Source organism: Pleurodeles waltl, chromosome 1_1 (assembly GCF_031143425.1).
Source record: "Pleurodeles waltl isolate 20211129_DDA chromosome 1_1, aPleWal1.hap1.20221129, whole genome shotgun sequence".
Classification (NCBI taxonomy): Eukaryota; Metazoa; Chordata; class Amphibia; order Caudata; family Salamandridae; genus Pleurodeles; species Pleurodeles waltl.
In genome coordinates, this window is record NC_090436.1 from 981,765,954 (window position 1) to 981,788,471 (window position 22,518).

Here is a 22,518-nt window from a genome sequence, read left to right on the forward strand (position 1 = left end):
TAATCAGGTGTTTAGTGTGTCGATGCACCCAGAATAATGTCCGGTCTAGTTAGGGGATCACCGGAGATTATCTCAGTATGGACAGTTGGCCATGTTGCTAGGCCACGCTCCCCCCCGATTTGTCCCCCTCCCCCTGGAATATGAGCGTTAACTACACAGAATATGAAAATAAATGCAGCAACATGGTCAGTGAATTATGACCATTACTAGCATAGTTAGCAAATTTCTAGTGTCCTTATACTCTATTGCTATTTCTAAGTGCAATAGTAAAATTTAGTGGACTCAGAAACTACCAAGCGTCTAAATTAAGTTTCTTAACATAGTGTGACGGGATGGCCGGAACCCGCACGCACACAAGGCCGACTTGTTCTGCCGCTGCCTGTGGTATTCCAAAACACCACTGGGCGGCCACCAATGGGAGACGAGGTTCAGGCTTGGGAAGGAGGAGGGACAAGAAGGTCGGTGTCGGCAGAGCAAGGAGAGGAGAACAACGAGGAGCGGGCGGAGTCGAGGAGGGACGAGACCGTGGAAAAAAGGAACGAGAGGAAGACGAGGAGGTTAAACCAGGCCAGAGGAACTTGGAATTTGGAGAGTGGCTTCTCCCCAACCGGACGACGAAGCGGCAGACGGCGGTCAGAGTACCGCGGCGACCCTGGGAGGCGGAGCGCAGTATCCTGGCACGCTTCTGGAGAAGCGTGGCATAGCCAGGTGTGTGGATATACCATATTGAGGGAAGGGAGGAGTGGATTCGGAGAAACAAGGGGGTTGTGGGAGGAGGGCGAAGAAAGAAAGGGGAAACGAGGCGAGCACTGGGGTGAATAATGTCCGTTATCACTGGTGGGAGGAAGGGTTTTTTTTTTTTTTCAGGAAAAAGCACATAGGAGAAAGTATAGTGACAAAGCCACACAAGCCATAAACAAAGGAAAGCATATAACGACAGACAGCATGGCTCAGAAGCTCGGTAAATAGGAAGAAAGACGAAGACAGGAGAAGATAAGGAAAGCCCCTGATAGGAAGGGAAAGAAAAGAGAAGACCAACAGACCAGGAAAGCACAGAATGTAAAAGAATAGAGAGCAAGAAAGAAAGAAAAGTACTAAGAAGAGTGAAAGTAAGAAATAGATAGAGAAGAAGGAAACCCCAATGAGTGAAACAAATCACTTACTGATATCTTTCTTCTTCTCTCCACATGCGCTTCCCGGGAGACCTAAGAGACGGAGAGAACCAAGGAGAAGAATAAGATCCAGGGACCTAAATAGCATCATCAGAGAAAGACAAGAAGAACAAAGAGGGGAAAAACACCACAGGCGCACTTCCACTTAAAACTCAATAAACATCACTTACCTGCTTGATGACCGAATCCTGTGTGGTTATTGCCCCTTGGTTCGCTACACATAGATTGCATAGCTTACCTGTTCTTGGAAAAAAAATAGCTGTTTAGCTATTTACTATCACAACCCTTGCCCAGGTATGATAAGTAGTGCAGACCTGAAGGCCACTTCTCTCTGCTGGTCTCGAAGCCCCAGAGCAACACCCTGCTTGGTGTAGATTGTTGCAGCAACCCTGTGTGACCTCTGGCTTGATAGTTACGTTGCAATGCTTCTCCAGCTAGTGGTCAGATAACTGATTTTTTACAGTATCTGATCAACGATCTTATCGCATTTTCGTAGAAGTGCTAACAAGACAAAAAAGTTAGCCCATAAATGTATCAATGTGATTATTATGTAGATATTTAGCCTTGGCTGTAAGCGTCCATATTATCATGGAAGAGACCATAACATACATAATTAAAATGTCAGCCTAGATAGGAAGTGGACACAATGGTAACACCTGCATGTTTCTAAAAATTGATTGTTTAATAGAAAGTGGTAAACATCTGCAGACAAGCATATGATAAAAAATTGAAGTTTAAACAGGCCCTGTTACAGTGTTCATGTCACTACATATCCTTCAGACTCTGCTAACAAAATCAGCTCAATCTTTTTTTGGTTTTGTAATTGATTTTTGGTGAATGAAGAGTGAAGTATGTATGTTTTATTCACACCGTTTTCACAGAAATCATTTCTGTAGCTGTCCACGTCCCATCCCATATTTCTGACATCTTTTGTTTTAACCATGTTGTGGTCCGGTTACATGACTTTGGGCATCTGTAGGATAGGTTGCAGCCATCTTTTATAGTGCTTGGATTCTTTTAGGTTAAGCATTTGAGGGTCCAGTTATGGTGAGTTACTGAGATGGTGTTAACAGTTGACATAAATGTACAAGACTCCATTTCTTAACTTCATTCAGTAAAGTCAAGAGCATTCTTTTCAGTGTGCATTGCGAAAAATTGAGACTCTTATCGGTCCTTTAAACCAAAGCACAATTGTAATTTCTCTCTCATATTCGTATTGTGTAACATGGGCTAAAAGGTAAACATTCTAATTTATTGTAATTTTATAGTTCTTGGCATTATGTTCTATTAAGTAGAAACTGTTTCCAGTCTATTGTTCATAAATTGGTTAAACAGCTGATCAGTGAATGACTACAGTACCTGTACAAGTAATTCCAAGGAAAGAAATAACTAACCTAGACAGTAGGATGTTGTGTCAGTTTTACTTTGGAAAGGCATGACCGTATTTCACTTTTGCACTCTGCTCATGTGAGGCCTTCACTCTGTCATGAAGGAGTCATTGGTTACTCAGAAGTATAGATGCCTGTGCTATCATTAGCACTGGTGTCCCAAAGCCTGTGTTAATATAGCACTCCAGCCTTTTGTGCACTTCACTTTTTGTGGATAGTTAGGTCAAGCTGCCAAGGCTTACTCCAAGGATAAAGATAAAAATGTATTCTTAGAGGGATGGTTCAAGCTCCCTGTAATTTGCACATAGGCCTTAGCAGCACACAATTGGGGAGTGTTGCACAGGGTTCTGGCCCCTGCATTTCTCCCGGATTTTTTGCTTTTCTGATCACCTGATTTTGAACTTTTTACTGTTGGCGAGTCTCACTACCAGTGTCTCACTCACGATAATAACATGGCATACCAGCAGTGCATGTTTACCACCAGTGTCCACCTTTTAAGATAAGTTGTGGTGGCGCATTAAGAGTAAGGGACACTTGGCTAATTAGAAGTGAACACGTATGCACACTTATGTGGGCTGCACATGGGAGATGTGCACAGCCCAGTTACCGCACCCAAGTATCCTGGTGCAATTGGGACTCTGCAGGGTTAGGTATTCCCCTGGGATAGGCCTCATAAGGGTTGTGTACACTATTAGGGAAGTCTGTGTGTTTTATTGTTTTAACTGTAGTGACACTGCATTATACACATGGGGAGGGAACTGCCTTCGACTGTTGTTTCACCTCCCTGTGGCCTAGAGAGACAATTGGCATCTTAAATTGAAGTGTAACTTGTGCGAGAACGCCACATTTGTAACTTCCAAAATGATAATTGTACATCTTGTGAGTCATTCAGAGTTCCATATTTTCCTGGCTCGGCTCAGGATCAGAGCCCAGGCCTTGCGCCAACTTGCGGTGCTTAGTAATTACATTTTCTCCACCAACAGGAACAAAGGCCACGCCACACAGAAGGAGCAATTACCACTACTCCCAGCTCCTGAGGAGGAAAAGGGTAGAGCAGAATGATCAGTACTAATCACCCAGCTGTCACACTGCACGAGGGATTGGCCTGTCCAAGCCCCCTGAACAAACAAGTGACCAGACAACTGAAGCCAACTCACTGGAAGGGGTGGTGGGTTCTCCCTTTGAAATTCTAGAGTGCAAGCCCCTGGCAGTGATGTCAGCGAGGGGTGACGCTTAGACCCCAGGAGCTGATGTGACCAGTGGCTCCTGGATTACTCCATTTTACATTGTCCCAGCATGCTGTGCGGGAGGATTGGGACAGGGGTGGACAGGTGGGATGTGGCACCCAAGGATTGGATGAGGGTGTTTGTCTTCTGGAGCCTTCCTTTTCCCTTTATAAACTCTTGCACAAGGGGAAGACTCTCTCTTGCCTGCAGATTTTCTTCCTGCATCGCTGCTGGATCCTGGGACTGCCATGGAGAACTAGGAGGAACCTCCTCACCCCCACTCAGGATCCAGGTCTCTCTCCAGTTGACCCCAGGACCAGTGGGTTCCCCCGAGAGCCAGTGAGGCTGGCCCCCCTTTCACCACCTGAGGACCAATTGGGGGAACGCCTTGGACATTTCTGCACCCACCAACAAAGCCACAAAGGAGAACTGGCCAGGATGACCAGATTTTTGAGGACTGCACATCTTTGAAGGTGAACAGGGTTGTTGCAACTGCCCCTGGTGGATAGAGCTCTCCACCAGGAGTAGAATGAGCCATTAATTCCAGTGGGGCCCGAGTTATGGCATTCTAACGTTTAACGACCTTTGACCTATTTTTCTCACTCAGAGAGGGTGTGGCTCTGCTGCCGTTTCAATCAAATTTCCCCCAAGGTGGACTTGGGCCCAGATGACGGCACAAGGAAGCTATGGCATTGGATATGGGGGAAGAGGGCATGCATTGGGTTTGCTCCCCGTTGTTCCACTTTGCCTGGGGATCCCATCCCCAGACCCCCCTGTGCTCCCTGGTCCAGGAAAGGACCATCGCTCTTCCCTGAGATTCTAAATGATGGGGAGGAGAGTGCCATTGCGCTCCCCCCACAGGAGCCACAGGACCTCATCCCTGTGCTGCAATTCACTTAAGGGGGAGGGGGGAGTTTCGCCGCAAACCCGCCCCTCTACTCCAATGTGGAGCAGGCATACAGAAAAGAAGACTGGCAGCTCCCCCTGCAGCACGCAACAGTGCTGCTGGCCCAAGCAGGCAGCAAGGATATCAGGGGGCTGGGCTCCTCGAGCTGCCCTCCATTGGAGGAAATCCCCAGGGTGCCCGATTGGGACCGGGCACCCCAATTAAAAAAAAATAAGGAAAACGCGGCACGAGGCTGCTTGAAAAGCCAAAAATCAACAAGGAAATATCACAGTGGTTCTCCCCAGAACAGCGGAAAAGTTGCTACTATAAAAAGCTAGTGTATGTTCCATCTGCCACTATATATTTGTAAATTATTGTATTTAGTAGTGTGTGCGTAATAAATGTTCTCCTCCTTTTTCTAAAGAAAAGGTACTGACTGAACAATCATTTATTGAGTGCTATTATTGCATGCCAGTGACTGGCGATTACTAGCCCACACTATCTCCCTTGAGTAGGTCATAGACTGCTCTGCTTCACTACCCCGTAGAGTCAAGCACTACAATGGGGTGTTTAGTTCCCACTGAGTACAGTTGAGGATCTATTACTTGTGACAGCCACGCAACTAACAGCCTAGTTTCCAACAGGGAGGATGTGGATTGGACCTTACATAAGTCTGATATGCTGAGCGAGAATACACCTTTTGGCAGGCAGTTCTGTAGTGAGAGCTGCCGAGCAACAAAACAAGTTCTTGTCAGTCATCTGGCTTGTGTCTGGCCTGGCTGCTGGTTGCTGTTGTAAATCATTTGGGGGAAATGCACTGTGGTGTTTGAGGTGACTGCTCCACTGATAGTGTTGTTGGAATAGCCATAAACTATGCAAGGAACCATGACCATGTGCTGCATGGAGTGGGCCCTAGCAGAGGATGCTGTTCTTGCTGCACTCAGTCTCCATACACACAACATGTAAGCCCCAATACACACTCTTGGAAAAGCACAGGACCACAGTTAGAGGAGACTAAGTAGATTTCACAGAGAACAGTTTGGTAGTCTCCTCTTCTAGATGTGAAGGTGAAGAGGCCTGTGTCTCACATTAGGCTGTCAACTACAGTAACACCAAGGTGATGGATGGAATGTTTGAATGCATCTCAGCCACGGGTTGTCACCTTGGGCCACACCTTTGTCGTTCATTTTTAGCCCACCGTACCACCTCATTTTGGACACAGACATTGGCAAATCAGTCTTAAATCAGCTCCCATCTGAGCAGCCCAGCCCGAGTTGCCAGGCCAGATGCTTCCTGAATCGGAACACAAGCAAGCCAGTACTGGGTTCGCCCTGAATATGGCTCATAAGAGAGATATAGCTTGGTTCCAATGGCACAGTGAGCATGGGACCCATGTCTGGACATCCCACCCACAATTAGGGTGACAGTTGCTGCAACAACAAGGTGATGGATGGAAGGCTTCAATGAATCTCCGCCAATGGCAATCATGCAGGTCGCATCCCAGTCCATTGTTTTTCACCTACGATGCCACCTCAGTTTAGACCTACCCATATATAAATCAGTCTTGACTCTGCTGTAATGGAAATAGTTCAAACTGCTAGGCCAGATCATCCCTAAACCAAAACACAAGTATCCCCAGATCAGTTTCGCCCAGATTAAGGCTCATCAGCCATGTATAGCTTGGTTCCAGTAGCACAGTGAGCACAGCACCCACATTTGGATATACCCTCCAAAATTAGGTTGCAAATTGCAACAAGGTGATTGATGGAATGTGTGAAATAATCTCAGCCACAGGCAATCGTCTGTCGTTTTTCACTCAACATGCCATCTGAGTTTGGACCTAACCATATGCAATCTGTCTTGACCCTGCTCCACGGGGGACAGTCCAGCCCGAAACTTCCGGGCCATGTCTTCCCTGAACCAGAACACAAGCATGCCAGGACAGGCTTTTCCCTGATTAGGGCTCATCAGCCAAGTATAGCTTGGTTCCAGTGGCCCAACGAGCAGGGGACTCACATCTGGATCAGCGCCGCTCCTGAGGTTTTTGGGGCCCCAGGTGAAAGGAAAAACGTGAGGCCCCTTTAATTTGCATGTGGCTTCACAAGAAGTGACATCACAACTATTAATCTTCTTTGGCATTGCTGAAGTGACCTAGTGTGGTGCAAGTGTGTTCACGCAAGTGTGTGTGTTTGTTGTAGCAGTATACCAGTGCTGTTTAGTCCTGCTGTTGCAATGAGAGTTTAGGCCTTTTTATCATCTGGACAGAAAAAAATATAAGCAACTAGGTTTTGCTTCAAGACTACTGCGAACAGCTCAGTTTCTTAGCCAGAAACTTGAATCTGACTTCTTACTTATCCACTGAGAATTATTCTTAAGTACTCTTGGAGTCGTAAAGAAGTTCTTGTGTCGCATTGCTGCGGTGATGTAACTGAAGGGCTCTTGCTTTGGTGGTTAACTATGAGGGAGATTGCTTTGACGGACCCACTATAGGGAAAGAATTATGGGTGTGTCAGCAAGTGGGACTTAAATTAGGGAGTCAGACTTTGTTTATGGGGGTTCACAGAGAGCTACACTGGCTGACCGAAGTCGCAAAGGTGCTTTTCCCTGCAGCTCATTTGAAAAAGGCATTGAGGACACACTATTACACAGTTGTTTGGCCACCTTGCCTACCGCTACAAAGACAATATATATCTCAAGCACAGCTCATGACACAAAGGTTTTCTCTAGACCTTTACACTTAAAACATGATATAATTTACAATTATTAGTGTAACATTCAAGTAGCAGTTGGATGTCACTCAAAATGTCATTTTTATGATCTAGAGATGCCACACATAAATACACAGCAAATAGTAAAATGTCAACCAAAGCTCGGATGGCACCAAGCAAGCAAAGGCATTGCAAACATTTCCAGGGTTGCTCATGGCAACAAGCAAGCAAAGTCATTGCATACGTCTCCAGGAGACGTCATCTTTTCCATCCAAGCATCTATTCATTCATCCTTTCATCCTTCCATCCGCCCTTTGACATCCACCATTTTATGTTTACTTTCTGTCATCCATTTGTTCTTTCATCCGTCATTTAGTTTTTCACCATTCTGCCTATCCATCTGTGTAGCATCCATATCAAAACCTATCCGTCCTTCTCCAAAACTACCCATCCATCATTTCACTCATCCATTCCTTCGTCCACCTTTTCACTCATCCATCCAGCCATCCTTTCAATCCTCATCTATCCATCCACATTTTGACTCAATGTTTTCCCTAATCCATTCTCTTACATCTCACCCAAGGCATGGAATGACCTCCCTCAACAAATCAGAGCCTCCTCCTCACTTCTTGAGTTCTGTGAGAAGCTGATGACCTGGCTGTTCGTATGAGCACCCTGCCCAAGCACCTGGCGGCTCTCTATGGTGATTAGTGTGCTATACAAATCAACATAACATAAAAACCATGGGTGTGTGGCTAAGATGGCACTGGGAGCAGTTGCCTTCTAGAGAAGTTCTGCTCTGGTCCAGGCCCATCCGTCATCATCCTCCGTCGCCCTGGTGGCCCCTGTGACTGATGGCCCCCTTCCTTGACGCCGGCAACTATGTAGGGAAGAATTGTAGCTCTTCTCTGACAGAGCCTCTGGGCCTGTTGTTGCTGAGATGGGGTGCCTGATACTGGCAAGGCCTGCTTAGTCTCTTCATGCAGCTCGTGCCCCAGAGATCAGGCGCTGGAGCTCCAGAGATGCAGCCCAGCTCGATGATGTGGTTGATCAATATGGTCACTGCAAGACCCTCGGCGCCTGCTGTGAACACTGGGTGCAGCAACACCCATAATTGAGGCCCCATCTTGGTGGCATGAAAACTGGGCCGAACAAGACCTAGAGAGGGAACACAAGTGTATTCAGCCTCTCCCGGCTCACTTAAATACACCCTGAAGAACTCACCTGAGTGGCGAGATGAGGCCGCATGCAACATAAATGGGTCGGGCGGGGTCCTCTCACTCAGTGCGGCTCAGGCTGAAGAGCGGGTGGCTGAGGGTAGCCCTGCGTGCCCAACACAGCAATATGCTCGGAGACCTGATAAACTGCTGGAGCCTTCAACACAGTACCTAAGGATCGGAAACTGAGGTTCCTGATGCAGGGCTACAGAGGAATGCATATTCTCCCCAACCTCCTACTCTTGAAAAACTTACCGGAATGCTTGACAAAATACTACAGGCCATACAAGACTCCAAAAATGCTATGGACGCCTAGCTGGGGGCCATCCAGATGGAAACTGGACTCCTGTGGGCGGACCATGCCAAGCTTGGGGAGATGGTGGATGAGTAGGAATCCACCTAGACTTCCATGCAGGCCTCTCTAATCTCGGTACAGGACCAACTAAAGCCCCTACAGACTGAAATGTGAGACCTCAAGACAAGAGTAGAGGACGCTGTAGGCCACTCGAGATGCAATAATATTTGCCTCTTGGGGTACCCTGAAAGGGGGAGGGTCCCAATACAGAACTCCTTCTTGAAGACTGGCTGACCAAAACGGTCTTGATCAACCCTGTCCGTAAATTCTTTTCAATGGAAAGGGCACTTCGCGTACCTGGTCGCCCATCTGTTCCAAGGGCCCCACCGCTTTATTGCACATCTATTCAATTATAGAGGCAGAGATTAAATCCTTCAATTGTTCCGTGCAAAGGTGCCTTGGTCTTGCAGTGAGAACCCCCATCACAGCCTATCCTGATTACATGGTGGAAGTACAACGTTGTTGTACTTCCACCATGTAATCAGGACATTAAGAGCTGTAAAAGTGCATCTACGTGACTTGGGCCACTCCTATGCCCTACTTTTCCCTGCAAAACTTGGAGTGGTGGTCAAAGACACAAATCTTTTTTCTCACTTCACCTTTGGAAGCATGGACCTGGCTGCGATCCAAGGGCATCCCATAACGGTCGGAGGGGGGATGGGAATAAAGACCTACGAGGCTGGTCAGGCGGGAAGAGTGGACACTGACACCACCCATGCAGATCTTGGACCTGCCCCACCATTAAATAAGCAGCAAAATAGTGCTTGCAGGTACTGGCTGGGGTATCACTCCAGGGGACCAATAGATTCTGAGCACTGATGCCAGACTCGGACCAGGAGACGGTGCCGGGGGCCCTAGGGTCAGTGCCCTCCGATGGGGATGTCACCATTGTCTCGCTAGGAGCTCTTTAAAGAGAACTCTCAGGTGAGTGAGACTCACTTACTACTTTGGTAAGTGAACTGATTGGGGCTTCTGCTGGGGGATAGCGGGGCTGCTGCGAGGGGGGCACTGTGGGTGTCACTGGAGGGCATCACTGCACATGACACAGTTTTAGTACTCGTCATTGAGGGCCGGGGTGCCTGGAGCCACCTACGACTTTATTAGGTACATACATAAGCCTATCCCAGAAAAGACTTCACTAAGGAATGTTCACTATACTAGCAACATTTTAAACATTTTAAACATTGAATATTAGATTGAGGATAGCTCAGTGCCCGTTGGTATCCAGCACAAGGGAAATGGGTGTTTTGGTTTTATTTATTGTTTGGTTTGCAATGAGTGCTGGTATGAGAGGAGGGAGTTGCGGAATTGGAGATACATTCCGATTGTTAACTGACAAAATTCTTGCTTCCAGGGATAGGGATCCATATACACATGTCATGGCCACAACATACAATACATTGACCTGGAACATTGAAAGGATGGCAACCCAAATACGCAGTCATAGAGTGTACACCTAACACAGGCAGACACTCATCCATGTAGCCTGTCTCCAGTAGACAAATTTAACCACCACTGAACTGGACAAAGTTGCCCACTGCTAGAGTGGACAGGTCTTTTGCTCTGGGTACTCCGTGTTTGTAAGGGGGTTGCTAATGTGGATTGCCCTGGGTTTGGGGTGGGGGACTTCAATTGTGTACACTGTAGCTCCTTAGATAGATCAGTGCCCTCACTCCCCGGGACCAAAGGTCTAACTGCGACAAAACATTTCAGGGAGTGGACAACTGCGACACAAGTCTACAACATCTGGAGCCTGGGTCATCTCGATGTTGAATTCTCCTACAACACCCCAGGGCACCAGGTCCACACTAGACTGGATTACTTGTTCTGCAATGCGGACCTATGGACATGGGCCCAGAACTCAGAGTACCTAGGCCACACATTGTCTGATCACAGCCCCCTCAAAGTGGATTTTCCATGGGGGATCAACAAGGCCGCTATACCGACCTGGCACTTGAGGGCTGAGGCCCTACGCTACACAGTCTATAGAGACACTTTTTGCACGCACTTCCTTCATTATTTTGAAGAAAATGAAGGTACTGTGGGATCCCTATGAGTGGAATGGGACACTTTGAAAGTGGTTATGAGGGGACACTATATTAAAACGATACCTGAGGAACCAACACAAAGATAAGTCTTGGCAACGTAATAATATTGACTATACGGTGTACCTTGCTCACCAACATGCTGATGGAGACAAACCAGGCATTATGTTGGCATGGTTACTGTGCTCTGCGGTTCCCAGGACTGTTATAGGAGCAATCCATATGAAGGTGGATATAGTCATATCCTCCCAAGCTCAAATCTGCAAGACATTTGTGCAATATTATGAAAACCTATATTCCTCCACCGAGTCCTCCTGACAAACTTAGCCTGTGATACCTTGTAGAAGCCAGCTTAAACCAGTTCAATCCCCTCCAAGCTCAAGACCTCAAACAACCGTTGCGACTCGAGGAGGTGCAACATCTATATGACAGATGGCCCGAAACAAAACCCCAGGCACAGACAGGTTTCCCATAGAAAATTACACGACATTCAGCACGACCCTTGCTCCTAAGTTGCTCACAGTTTATCAGGAGGTGCACCAACAGGGCAGAGTTCCTCCTTCCACCTCTGAGGCTCTCATAGTAGTTCTCCCCAAAGCAGGTAGAGACCCTCTCGAGGTGAGCTTCTATCACCCCTTATCGATGCTCAACATTGATTATATCATTCCCGGCAAAGCCTTGGCTAATCATTTAATCTTGTTGCTCCATACCATGGTCCATCCAGATCAGTGAGGGTTCATCCCGCACAGGGCCACGTCACATAACACATTATGGATGTAGTTGCAAGATCTAAGGGGCTCCCTGTGGCGATTTCACTAGACTTTGAAAAAGCATTCAACATCCATGGGAGGCCTCGAGAGTGGGTCCTGTCTTCCTCAAGTGGATCAGGCTACTGTAAGTGGCACCACAAGCCAAAGTTGGAACGAGATGGCAGATTTCATGGCCTTTTTGATATTGGCAGGGGCACACAACAAGGGTGCTCCCTTTCGCCTGTGATTTGCGCTCTGGTTATGGAGCCGCTAGCAGTCCTATTGAGAACAAAGGGCCCAGAATGGGGAGTGCAGGTGGGCCCCCAATGGCATATAGTTTCACCTTACGCAGGTGATGTCCTGGTCTACCAGAGTGATCCAAGGTGTTACCTCCCTGCCTTATGCGCCCTTCTTGATCGCTTTGGGGACATGATGGGCCTATCGGCCAATTTGGGGTAAGTCATGCATTTTTCCACTCAGACCAACGGAAAGAGCAGAGGTGGCCTGAGTTGGAATCAGATGGTCTCCCATGGAGGTTGGAGACTTTCCACCACCTAGGAGTGAAAGTCTATCACACCGATAGAGACCTAGACGTTAATCATGGTAGAACCCTGACATAACTGTGACAATATGTGAGCTTCTGGACATGTTTACCCTTATCGCCCATGGGTAGGGCCTCCATAGCCCTACCCATGGGCAATAGAGCCATAGAAGATGTTATTGTTACTGCACCTACTTTATTTCTTTGCAGCATGACCAGTGATCCCGACTAGGGCTTTCTTTGGAGACCTCTGAAGATTTTCGACCTTACTATGGGGGAAGGGGGGGTTTCAGCTGTGGAATTAGAATGGCCCATGTGGTGACCTGGGAGGAGACATGTTGGGCAAGAGTCACCTAATCAGAAATTAACTAAACGGGATGACTATTTTAGACTGTTGGACTGGCTCCTGCAGCCAGGAGCCCTGGCAAAATATTGTGGTAGGTAGGCATGAATCGTGAAATTATGTTGAAATAGATCTATCCAACTGCGTCAGAATGCATCCTCATATGCCCAACAACTGCCGCTCTCCAGCATGCCCGTGCTGCATACATTACTAGAGACGTATGATTAAGGGCCATGGTGGGACTCAGAGGTAACCCACATGGGGGGGACTTGTACACTGATGAAACATTGCCCACCTTCTAGTACCTAGAGGATTGGAATGGGATGAGAGCCGGTCAATTCTTGAACTACAATGCTATTGTCAGCAATCCGAGCCGCTTGGTGGGTGGAGAGGGAAGTCCTGGCCATTCACCATGGACTACAATGCATATTGTCTCATGGCATGGACTGCAAAGCGATCGAGTGCTTTATGCAGCCCTACAGACACCTGGTGGAGACATTGCGCTCCACACCAAAATAAAATGGGACGCATGTTTTGGGACAGACCTGACGACTAAACAGGGGGGATGGCACCGGAGCAAGTGAAACGAGTGTTGCGAAACGCTCACTTAAAGTTTACCCAGTTCAACTATCTACATCACATGTACTGTATTTAACACCACACCACCTCCACGGAATGTTCCCTGGGGTGATCCCGGCATACCTTAGATGTGGGCATTCCAATGCCATATTCCTTCACATGGTGTGGGATTGCCCACACTCCTACAAACGTGGGGGAGCAGGTCATGACACGTATCTCAAAAATCATAGATGTCCAGATATTTCCCAACCCCTTGTTTTACCTATTGGGCGTCACGAAATGAACCAAAAGATATTTGAAGTTTACAGACCTAGCTACCTTTCTTTATGCACCTGATACCTATGTCCTGGAATGCAGTACACCAGCCCTTGCTTAGTTGTTGGCTCTGGGTGGCGCTTCGATGGATGACCGCTGAAGCAGACACTATTACACACGATTTGCACACTGGAGGGAGACTGGGAGTTGGCCCCATGTGGGATATATACATGCTGCGCCTGCAGGAGAAGGTCGAGACTCTTACTTGAGCACTGGGGGGAGTGATGCACAGTGTAGTGGGCTGCGTGGTTGTGATGCAGCCGTGGAGCTATTAAACATGGGAGTTTCATGTATGCCCTCCTACTGTGCTCCCTGATGGCCTACAGGGCTCCCACTTTTTACAAATACCCAGGTGGATCATTCTGTAGGAGCTGGAACCCCCTAGAGGACTTGTGTAACTAGTTTTGTATCTCCACTTGCTTTACCTCCTAATGGAGGAAGCAGTTGTACAGTTTGCAAACTGAACTGCCGCCCTCAGTTACCTAGGATTTCCGATAGTTTACGGTTATTTGTGTTACATGTTGTGCATGATCATACATATAGTATTTCATTATGAACATCCTGTTACTGATAGTGTGTTGATAACTCACTTCCCTTGCAGTGACAATTTATCTGTACAAGGGTCATCTAAGTATCACCTGTACCTGCCATACACTCTCCTATCTCCTTGTGATCTTAATGCAACTGATTTTTGCCCTGAAGGATGTAATGTCAATTGAATTGAAATGCTTTTACATTTCCACTTATGGTGGTCTTATTCTGAAAGTGCCAATAAAGACATATTAAAAAAAAAAAAAAATAACAACACAACATCCATTTACCTTTTCACCCATCCTTTCACTTACTCATCCGTCCATTCACCCATCTGTCCATCCATACACCCTTTTACTCATCCATCCAACCTTTCTTCCATCCCTTCACCATCCCTTTCGTCTATCTATCCTTTCACCCATCCATCCTTACATCCACCCTTTCTCTCATCCATCCACCCTTTCGGCTCATCCATCCACCCTTTCATTCACCCATCAATCCACCCTTTCATTCACTCATCCTTCCTCCCTTTCATTCACCCATCCATCCATCCTCCCTTCCATTCATTCATCTATCCATCCACTCAGCATCCATCAACTCATCCATTCTTTTTCATTCACTCATCCATTCATTCTCTCATCATCCTTCTTTCCTCTCATCCATCCTTTCACTCACTCTTCATCCTTTCATCCATCCACCCTCTGTTTCACTCCTTTCCTTACATCCACCCCTCCACTCACCTTTTCACTTATCCATCCACTCAACCATCATTTCACTCATCCATCCATCCTTTCTTCCATCCCCCCTTTCTCTAGACTATCCATTTTTCACTCATCCATCCTGAGCCATCCTTTCGCTCATCCATCCAATCTTTTGCTCATCCATTCATCAACCCTTTCATTCTGTCCATCCACCCATTCATTCATCTGTCCTCCCTCTTAATAACCCATCCACCCTTTCATTCAATCAATTCTGCTTTATTTCAGCTAGTTTCGTAAAAGCATAAATAGAACATTATAAAAAGCAGTGCATCATTACAACAATAAAATCTATAAAACAGCAAGTGAAAAGGTAAGTAGCGCAGAGGCATAAAATAACCTGGCATCATGTAAAAAAACATCAGATAAGTTAGGAGCAGGGCTCCAAAACTCAATTTCATACATTTGCATAAGTCGAAAGACCCTTTAAAGAGAAAACATAAAATTCATAAAAAATGGTAGGCTGTTAAACAACTAGATAAAACATTGATTTGCATAAGCCCTGGGGATTAGGCATTGAAATTAGGGCAATCAGCCATTTTCTGTCTATCTCCACAAATTTATAAGAAAACGGGAAACCGCCAATGCTGTTGATTGCGTAGTGTCTGTCTGCAGTATCCTGGTAGCAATTATGTGGTTCCTGATGCCCAAATTATGGCATACCAGCACCACCCTCCTCTTCCTATAAGCATTATATTGTGGAAAGAAATACAAAACATGTTCTATAGTTTCTCTGACCGCAGGGCAAAATGGACAGCACAAATCCGACCCACCATCAACAAGGGGACGTTGACACTTAAGAGTAAATGATCGAAGAGGCAAGGTCCCAATGTGAAACTTAAAATAAAGGGATCTAGCAACAGGGGGCTCAATTGCATCCATGAACTCTTCCAGGCAGTAGGTATTTTTGAACTCCAGAAAGCTCGAATTTAAGGTACCTAGTCCCTCAGACCTATGTAATTTACCATCTACATGCCTCCAGTACAGCTCTTGAGCATAGACTTGGGAACCCCACATATCATTTCAGCATGTGCCCACAAATCCCCACGCCCAATTTCTTCGAAGCAGCACCTAATGAACTGCAACCACAGGATCTTACTGGCCCGCAGAGTTCTAAGATTTCTTCCAATCCCGCCCGATAAGATAATAAATCAGGTGAGGACCATATTCTCCTCCAATACAAAATAGGTCTAAGTCTGACCCTAGAGGCAAGAGGTCGAATGCCAAGATCTAATCTAAGTGGCATTAATGGGGTACCTACAGGGAGGTTAGTAAGGGATCGAAGAAATCGATTTTCAGTTACTTCCAAATTGTTGATGTTATTGTGCCCCCAGAGCTTCCCACCATACAAATACCCTCCTGAAGTCTGTAGGTTATAGATCTGCAATGCAGGAGTTATTGGGTGGAAGCTAGAACCCTTAAGAGCTCTCAAAATGCCACCTATAGAGTGTTCTAATCAGAGCTTGCTCTTCTGGATCTGGGTTGACCATCCAAAATGTTCGTGAGGGTAAGCCCCAGATACTCAAAGGTGCGAACCCCTTACAGCAGGAAGTTCACGAGTCATGAAGAATGCACATTGCCAGGACATGAGATAACTGTGACATGACATTTGTGGTTCCTTTTTATTTGTAGTTTTATATAGCAGAAACATGATCCAAGGTCTTCAGAGCACTTTACTCAAAACCAACAATATTACAAATTGTTCGATTTATTATTATAATTTAAAAAAAAAAAAAATGTTAAAGTTTGGTGAGATTTAATGATTTGCCTAGAATCACATGATTTAGAGCCAACGCCAGGATCTGTATATGGTTCCCCACTTCCATTAAACTATCCCATGTGCTGCGAGGCCCAGGAAAGGGAGATTTATCCCCTGGACTTAACAGCAAAAGTGACAATTGGTGGCATTGATGCTGGCCAATTCCACACCCACTGTTTCCTTTCCCTCTTCCCTGCACCCCCAGGGTTGCCACCACGACCTTGTACCATGCGAGTCAAGACACCTCCCTTAAAAAAAAAAATGCATATTAGATGTGATCGGACGGGTGAGGGAGCATGTGGGCTGACTAATAGTGTAGCATTACACAGAGATCGGGCCCCATGTTTTCGACTGAGCACAGGGCCCTGGTCACCTGCCCACAATGCCCATGCCTAGTGCTGTCCTTTATCTGGGTCTCAGCTGACACAGTCAGTTGGTCTCCCCCCCAGTCCAGTGGCTAGGCAGAAGCAACCTTTACTTTGTGAGGGACGGATTTTGGGTGCACACTCAGTAAACACAAGGAGCACCTCCATTGGACTCCAAATGACACGTTCACTGAAGTTACACGCTTTCATGGGAGAATGACACAGTTGTCCTTGCAGTGTGAGATCTTTTGTCCCTAGAGTTAAGATGTGTTTTTATGTTACAGTAACACATCTTCTCATTTACCTTTCTCCAACAGTTACCATTATATTCTATTGTAACTATTTCCATGTTAATCACAGTCATTATGAAATCAATACTGTTTGCTTATTTGTATACTCAGTCTGCATGTGTGCGCGCATATATAATATATCATGTTATATTATGTTATAACAAAATATGCATAGTTGCTTCATACCTTTTTATCTTTGTATCTCTGGTTTCATGCTCATTAACCATCTTTTTTGTTGTTCGAATGACCCCTGTTAAATGAATTATGACTTCGTATTTGCCACCTGTCTCGTTGGGATAAGGGCATAGTATGCTCATCGGGGTTTCGTGCTAGGAAATTTGCAGAGCCAACATAAATTCTCTCAGTCTGATGAAACCACAGCCACTCCTCGCTGTTACCTTTGAACCTTTCAGTATCTTCTAGCTATTTCAGTTTTCCACCAGATTTCCTTGCAGTTCGGTTAGTGTTTGGTACTGGCATTATTCACTATTTCAGACAAGCTGTTTAGTATTTGGCTTAAGGATTCAGACAGCAGTTTTCACAAAGCCAGTTATTAAAGTTATTCTGCTGTAAACATGTCTGACAGTTTGTTTTAACTTTTTCTTTTGTAGGAGCCTTCAGCAGCTTTTGGATTATGCTGGTGAAGATGTAGAAGAGGTTTTCTGTCTTAACTTCACAGTAAGAAAAAATCTTAATACATGTTTAGCTGTGTTTGACACCGCCTCACTTGCTTTCATGTTAACACATGTAAACTGAACCTTCCTTGGAGGTTTGTTCCCACAGGTTTTGTGTAACAACTGTATTTACAAATTCAAAGGTAATCAATTTTGCTTAGATGCATCCATGTTTGTGTAAAAAATTAGCAATGGGGTAAGTACGGAGTCTGCATAACTCTGAAACACCACCCCTTACGCCCTTATTAGTATTTCAAAATGGTGATCTTAACAACAGATTGTCTCAAAGCACCGTGAACAGTCTTCTTTTTTAAATCTGAAGGATGACTAATTGTTTACTCCCATCACACACTGTTTTTAAGATGTGTAGCTGGAGAAACAATCTTCCAGTACATCATACTTCAGTGCCTTTCTTAATCAAAGTCATTGCATTCATTTCTGCTTTTTTGAGTTTTTGGAGTGTGTCCACTGACCCCCAACCTAAACAAATGTCTGTTCCCACCCATTTCCATACAGCATAGCATGCTTTTTATATCACCAAACATATTTGCTCTTCTAGATGAGTCATTCATACAGCGTCCACGTAGAAAAGTACATTCTAGCCATAGCACAGTAGCTGCCATTTATCATGGCTGTCCTGCCCATTTTATTGGAAGGCTTACCCACTTGTCTTGTTCCTTCCTCCTGTCCTCCCCAAGAAGGATTCCATGTTTGTTCCGGCTTTCTAGCCACTGGTTGCTAGTTTTAGAGGAGCATTGGTTTATTTGGATATCAAACACGAGCCATCTGTACAAGGAGCATTGGTCATACCCATTCATTCATCATGATGGAGACGTTTTACTTTCCTTGGATCCAGGGATCATAATGCCATCAAACTATTCAGTATGAGAATTGGTAGCGCATCTGGCCCTCTGCTGATCCAATGCTAAAGCAGTGGTATTCATAAGGATAGATACTTTTGCCTCTAAAGCCTGACTCCTTTACATCTTCCTCTTAGTACTGCTCATCTACAAGCATACAAATAGTAAAAGCCATAAGGGGCACACAAATATGTTGGCTGTTGAATGGCTAACAATTTTGGGTTTCCTGATTTTCTGATGCTAGGTGTTAATCCTTTCATTACTGTGTGTTGCCTTTTGGGTTTTGAGGAGCTATCCCATGGCCATTCATGGCTCACGAGGGTAAACGTTTATACTCGCCACTTTCTAAGAAATGTTCTACTCAATGCCATAAAAGAACAAGTGCTGTCTATTTTTTCATTGAACACTTCAACAAGATGTGTATTAGCTTTCTTCTACCCCAGACATGTGCTATCCTTTTTCATATTCCTGACCAAGTAAGGCACTCAGGTGGTGTTTTGCAGATAGCCGTTGGTAGCAATCAGTGTTTTTATGATTTCCAAAATAATATATATTTTTTTGGGGTCAAAGCACTGGGGTTATGCATCCTTTTGATGGTCTCTTTCACTTGTATCCTCCCGTATGCATGTAGTTTTGGATCCAAGCTTTTTATTTTTCTGTTTGGCTAATTCATCCAGTGACTTTAAACTGGTGATGGGGATGAGAACCTCTCTTTTTCTTTTCCTAGGAATAAAGTCTAGTCTCAGGGCAAATTCATAGGTTCCCTGTGAATTTGATAATTTTGCTTTGTATGATTGCACATAATCCTTCTTCAAGTAAGGACTTTAGGGCTGAAAGTCAATGAGACAATGCCCCTGTGATACCCTGCTCCAGATTTCATAATTTCTAAAAGACATTTTTTTCTGCTCTAAAGACTCGTGTCTAAAGTCTCCTGAGTTTATCTGTGTTCTCTATTCTACTTGTAATAGCTGTGACCACTAAATGTAATTCCATTCAGCATGTTTGACTAGTTGTTGTTACCATCTAATTAAACAGTTAGGGGCATGTCATTTTTTGTATACTCCTCTCAGGAGTGCTATCTGCTACAATTCCTTGGAAAAAATCTGTGCAGTTTGTCATGACCTGAACCCTTCTGTTTCCTCAAACTGCAGTGTGTCAGATTTGTGTAGAGTGCCTTGTATAAAAGGGTTTGGGTACACATGATTGTGTATGTTAAGCCTCAAAAAGATGGTCCACCATAGAATCAAAATTAAAACTGTGCTGCTAACTTCTTCTCCTTTCTCTCTCCCATTTTAATGCTGCTGCTCATGTCTTCTCTCCTTGTGAAATCCAGTGCAGCTCATTTTGTGTGCCTTGGTTGTATCTACAAATGCTAAATAAATAGAAGAGGAGGGTTCCTTTGAAGTTACCCAGTTGATTTGTGGGAGATCCAGCAGGTCAGCCTGTAGCTTGCAAGTAGTTGGAATTTGTGCAAGGAAAAGCCAAGTAATATCTTGTTGTTCCTACCTGTGGCGAGGCGTGTGCTCTGTGTCTATCCACCATATCTAGTGTTTTTCTGGAAGGTGGTCTGCAGCCCCAGTAAGAACCTCCGATTGGGTCATACCAGTCTGAAGTAAGTTCACAACCCTGTAAGTATTGTGGGATATCGTCCATAATCCGTATTATGGCCTTGTATGTCACCTTGAGACTGTACTATTTAAAGAGAAGGATGTACTTTAGTTAGAAGTGGGATGTGAGAGTATGGGCCGTGTTGAGTACGATCACCGATCGGGCTGTCCATCTGAGTGCTGCTGTTCACAATTCTTATTGCCAGGCAGGGGCTGTAGTGAAGAAAAGGGCCATAGTCCCGATACAAATCTGTGGTGGGGACGTGGGCTGTCGTCCTTGCAGTGTTGTGTCCCAAAGTCGCCACCAACTTATGTGGGCTGTAAACGACCCTCATTGCCAGGTGGAGGTCATGCTGAAGATAAGGGGCGTGACTGTGGTGCATCATTGCGGTGAAGGAGTAAGCCATCACCCATGCAGTGTAGTGACACGAAAGGGCTATTGCCCTAAGTGCACTATTCGTGACTCCTGTATGTCTGGTGGGGGCCACAGTGAAGATAAGGGTGTCGCCCTGGTATCGCGCTGTCACAAAAAAAAAGCCTGTCCACCCAAAGGAGCTGTCGTCGGGAGTGTGGTGTTCGTAATCCACCCCCCCTTGCTTGAGGGTGGGAGGGCACCCAGGTCAAGAAGAGGGCGATCGCACTATAGCAGTGTGCATTAGAGCAGCATAGCAGGTTGTCATCTGAAGAATTCTATCACCAGAACCCAGGAACTCCTGACACCGCCCGTCAGACTCCGGAATACTTACCCCAGAAGTAGAGGAACACCATGGACGTCTGTCTCCCTACCGTAGCATCCAAACTTCTGCTCCTCGCCGGCCTGCTGACTGACTTCAGTGCCAGCTGAACCACAGCCCTTTACAAACGTGGGTAAGTAAGATTGGCAGGCCATCGAGCTCTGGGGGAATTCTCTCTGACTACAAGCACTAATGCGCTGGTGGGATCCTTTGACTTTTTAAGAAGCCATTGTGGATCTTGTAAGACTTGTACTTTATACCTAAATCCCCCCCTCCCAAGCTCCATTTTTCTTAAGGAGTAGTACTTGTCCTAGTTTTTCAGGACCCATCGTAGGTGGGACCCTGGGTCATCGGGAATAAAAGGCCACACCCCTCACTGTTGGGTCAGGTAACTCCTGCTTGCCCTGAGGCCCTCTGAAAAGGATTCCGACATGTTTACTTCCTTTCAGATTGACATCTAAGTGACTGATTTGCTGACACAACCTGTGGGTCGTTTGGGATTCATGAACATTGTCAAGCCCCAAGGAAGATGGCTCTTCTTGGTCTTACCCTGATGAGGAAGTAGTCTGCAATGATTGCAGAGACTCGGCCTGAACTAGAGTTCAAAAACTTCAAAATTTAGTTGCTTTGAGCTCTGCCATAAGAAGATCCTGCTTAAGTGCTGTAGCCGCTGCCCAACCTGTCTAAGACAAACTGCATCACTAAGAGATTGCTTCTTTGATCATTCTGTTCATGTTTCCTGTGCAAGAACGTGTTTTTCTCTCTAGTGCAGAAGCTGCTCTGCCGAGGGAACACATTAACATTATTGAGGAAGAAGTGCTGCCTTTCTGCTGGAGATCTTTTCCGATTCTCATAGCCTTGTTTAGCTGTCCTCATCGCCATGCTGGTTTCATCAAGGCCTTCCTTGCTGTTGCTGTGGAGGATCCTCTGCTCCTTTTATATGTTGGACTGCAAAGGTCTCATCACCTGCAATGGAATGTGGACACAACACCCTTTGCTTTTTTTCTAGTGTGTCTGTACGATGTGCATATTGTGCATTTGATATTTCCTCTGAGGTGAAGCAATTCCTTCTCTGGCTGGTATATGGTTCGCATAGAGCTAAAACTAGCCTAGTTGCATCAATTTCTCCCATCTGATGCTCAGATTGTGGCAACCATCAGCAGGGCGGTCTTGGTTTCTCACCAGTAGAGCAAGAACAAATATTTTGTGGGATGGTTGATGATGGCTTCGTCTGTGCCATAGTTTAAGTCTCAGTTCAGATATGCTTGCAGACAATTGCAACTTTCACCCCAAACCAGATAACACAGTTGCCTATTCGCACCAGATATAAATACATAAGTGTTCCTCCACCAACTGTGTTTTGTTGGAGTGTGCCCATCCAGGACCCAGTTATGAGATTTTGCCCCCTTTAACATA

At 45.6% G+C, this 22,518-nt stretch overlaps 1 protein-coding gene across 2 annotated transcripts in view; it reads left to right on the plus strand.

Annotated features, from left to right (window-relative positions):
• Positions 1-22,518, plus strand: part of HERC3 (HECT and RLD domain containing E3 ubiquitin protein ligase 3) — a 452,060-nt gene that overhangs the window by 351,261 nt on the left and 78,281 nt on the right. For both annotated transcript variants that reach the window (XM_069230256.1, XM_069230257.1), the window contains exon 22: positions 17,839-17,905. In XM_069230256.1, coding sequence (XP_069086357.1) covers positions 17,839-17,905 — 67 coding nt within the window. The remainder of the gene's footprint in view (positions 1-17,838; positions 17,906-22,518) is intronic.